Genomic DNA, 3,736 nt, shown 5'->3' with positions numbered 1-3,736 from the left:
GAAGCTGTTTAGAAGGGAATGACGCGCACGCACCGGAACTGATGTCGGGGCCGGTGCAGGCGCATTGATTCCTGGGAGGGATGACGTTCAGCTCCCAGGAATCATTGCAAAGCCAGGAAGTGACGAATCCCCGTGGCCACCGAGGGGGAGGAAGAAGTAAGGTAAGTATATTTTCTCTACAAGGGAAGTAAAGAAAAAAAAAAAAAAAATTGCGATTATCCATTTGTTTTTCAGGTGACCCGGAGCAAGAAGATGGAAGTATAAATTTAGGGTGGAACTCCACTCATGCATCTCCATCAGTGATAGCAATGGCCAATAGAAATCAGAGCCAGACTGAATAACTTGGTAGCAAGGCTTAGATTAGAGGTGAACGGAATGGAAATTTTGATGCCGAAAATGCAGAAAGCACTTAGCCGAAAACCAGAAATTAGTTTTTAAAAAATATTTATATACCATTGTATACGACTTTTTAAATATAAAAAATTTAAATTATGAATTTGTCTGCTATTATCAGCACCTTTAGCGCAAGAAAAATGCATCCCTATAAATTCCATATATGTCTTCAGACTGGTCTGTTGTGCTTCCGTTGTAGTGTAAAAAATTTTGCTTGCTGCATTTTTGGTCAGAAAAAAAAAAAAAAAACGCACCAAAAATGCACCTCCCTGTTGAAATGCATTGAAAATGCAGCAATAACGCACCTGTTAAAAGTTTTTGATGCATTTTTTGAGTTATGTGACCAATGAAATGCAAATCATAAGCACAGTAAAAAAGCGGGAGTTTTCTGAGCCATTATTGGCAAAATGTAAATAACACCATTTTCGCCTGATATGTTTTGAGGGCCGAAATCTCGATACATTTCTAGCTTAGATATTTACATTGGGGCAATATTTTTCACCAGGCACTCCTAGAATTCACAGAAACCCTGTGCAAACTGTAATCTGAAGACTATCCAGGAAGTGACACCAAACCGATATCCACCATTCCCTCAGCTGTGCGCAGCAAGAGCACATCAACACGCAGTACAAACTGCACAGAATATACTTTAGATATGACATCCAATGATATGTTTTCCTGTTCATCAAACTTTATGCAAACAGGTACTGCATGTCACCAATCCCACCTGGGCTTAAAGTGGAAGAAAACCACAGTTTAAAAAAATAAATTCCCCAGCAACGCAATGTCATAATATGTTATCATGCATCGTATACTAGGAGATATCCACAGTACCTACAGGTAAACCTCATTAGAGGCGGTCCCCGGGTTACAAACAAGATAGGGACTGTAGGTTTTTTTCTCAAGTCAAATTTGTTTGTAAGTCAGAACAGGTAAATTTTTTAAGTTTAGCTCCAGCCAAAATAATAATTTTTAAGTTTTTTGGATAGCATAGGGAAGGGGTAACACCCCTGTAAGATTTGTTTTGCTGTCTATACCCGTTTAGAAAATTTCACCTCACTTTCTGTCCCTATGACAACTGTATTTTGAAAATTTTGGGTAGTTGTGGAAACCTAAAATTAAGAGATAAATCTTCAGTGGAGACACCTTTTATGCATGAGAACTCTTACAGGAGTGAATTCCCCTTCCTAGGGGGAGATTTTTTCCTCGATTCCTGTTGTCTCCCGCCGTTTGCAACCCGGAGCCGTTTGCAACCCGGGGACCGCCTGTATAGGCTTACTCATAGGTAGAAGTGATTAAAACTGAGTTTACTATCACTTTAAAGTGGTTTTGGAACCAAAAGAAAGCATTATATTGCAGCTTAACAAGGTGGTGACTGCATTTAGTTTTCTTTTTTTTTAGTCTTTTATTTTCACCTGCTAATCCTGCCAGTAAGGGCTCTTTCACGCGGGCGATCCGATCAGATCCGCCTGTCAGTTTTTTTAGGCGGATCTGATCGGATCCTCCATGCAGCTCTATGGGGCAGCGGGTGTCAGCGGAGGTCACCTTCGCTGACACCCGCTGCCATCCGCATCCGATCCTGTGCTGAAATCTGGACGGATGGAAACCCTATTTTTCCATCCGTTCAGTAATCGGAGCAGAGCGGATCTGATGAGAGCGGACAAGCGGTCCGCTCTCCTCCGATCCCCCATAGAGGGCAGCGGGTGCTGAGACACCTCCCTCTCCGCAAGCGGAGACGGAGCTGTCATCCGCCCGGCTCAGCGGGGATCGCGGATCGATCCCTGCTGAGCAACACAGATCCGCCTGCGGAGGCGGAACGTGTGAAAGAAGCCTAAGTCTGGTTTTTAACATAAGCTGTGCTGCAGATGTAGCAGTTACAGAGGAAGCAAACCATTTACCAACAGGGGTGCATACACAGGTCATGTAAAACCTTTATGGCTAAAGGAAAAATGTTTGCTATAACTGCTTATTAGGTGGGGGGGGGGGGGGGGGGGGACAACCACCTAATGATTGGTAAGCTACTATATATGACATTTTTGGTTTGGGTTTAATACCACTTTAAAGAGGTTGTAAACCGAGAAAAAAATTTTTTCTCTTCTTTACATCCTGAAAGAGAAACCCATAATGAGCTAGTATGCATCGCATAGTAGCTCATTATGAAATACTTACCTTAGAACGAGCCCCCGCCGTGCCGTCCGCTTACCTGTATGACGGGCGACATGTATAGTCGCCCGTCTTCCGGGATCGCGGCATCCGGCCATCTGATTGGCCGGAGCCGCGGTGACGTCACTCCCGCGCACGCGCGTGGGAGCCGACGGTCACGGCACGGGGCTCTGAAGGAACGGCACGATCTGCCGTTCCTTCAGAGCGCATGCGCCAGTGACGTCACTGGCTGCATTAAAGGTAAATATCTCCTAAACGGTGCATGTTTAGGAGATATTTACAGTACCTATAGGTAAGCCTTAATATAGGCTTACCTATAGGTACAACTTCCTGAGGAGGGTTTACTTCCTCTTTAAGTGCAGGAGGGTGAAACGTGTCAGTTGTGGAGACTGGAGGCATGCAGTGCCTGTCTGAAGTAAAGGCCATGAATACCCATCTAGTTGTTCAAGCATCCCAACAATCAGTGCATCTCAACAAAGCTCAACTCAGACCGGAAACGGTCTTCAAAAATGATCCCAAATCTCCTGAATAAGGTAAAGATCCAGGGGCTGTAAAAAGCTTAACACTGTCCCTTACATTAAGTGAAAAGAGTACTGCTTCCAGAACCTACAGGAGTACTCACCCCCATTCTACAACATGTGACTCGTAGTCCCAATACTCCCGAGGTCTGTGTGTGTTCACATCCGTGTAGACACGGGCCCGGCTTGGCACAGGTCCCGACATGGCGGTCTTGTTGGCGGCCAAAGATGGACAGCAACTTTACAAGTCCAGTAGAAGCAGATGGATAAGGGAGGAGAGTTGCTGTAAAAGAAAAAAATATATATATTTACTTGTTGTGAAACATCCCATTTACTTAAGTCATCCCTTATGCCAGCCCCAACTAGAACTACCTACATATTCATTATGCCTAGCCCCAACTAGGACTACCTACATATTCATTACGCCTAGCCCCAACTAGGACTACCTACATATTCATTATGCCTAGCCCCAACTAGGACTACCTACATATTCAAAGTGTACCCTTCACCAATCCACTCCTTCAGATTGCTCACTTCCAAAGACTACTTAGTGTGTGTTGTATAGGGGTGATGGGATGCTTTGTTACAAGGCATCACATAGTTTACCTTTTTTTTTTAAACTATTGAAATATCGAAATTGCATTTACACATCTCTATGCAAA

General features: G+C 44.0%; 1 protein-coding gene across 3 annotated transcripts in view; it reads right to left on the bottom strand.

The window, feature by feature from the left end:
- CSNK2A1 (casein kinase 2 alpha 1) overlaps positions 1–3,346 on the bottom strand; it is a 29,634-nt gene extending 26,288 nt beyond the window's left edge. For all 3 annotated transcript variants that reach the window (XM_082271667.1, XM_082271668.1, XM_082271669.1), the window contains exon 1: positions 3,179–3,346. In XM_082271667.1, coding sequence (XP_082127793.1) covers positions 3,179–3,279 — 101 coding nt within the window. In that variant the 5' untranslated portion in view covers positions 3,280–3,346. The remainder of the gene's footprint in view (positions 1–3,178) is intronic.
- Positions 3,347–3,736: the final 390 nt, after the last annotated feature.

Source organism: Pelophylax lessonae, assembly GCF_965119305.1.
Source record: "Pelophylax lessonae genome assembly, chromosome: 11".
Lineage (NCBI taxonomy): Eukaryota > Metazoa > Chordata > Amphibia > Anura > Ranidae > Pelophylax > Pelophylax lessonae.
Note: the sequence above shows the minus strand (reverse complement) of the source record. Positions and strands in the feature narration are given on the sequence as shown.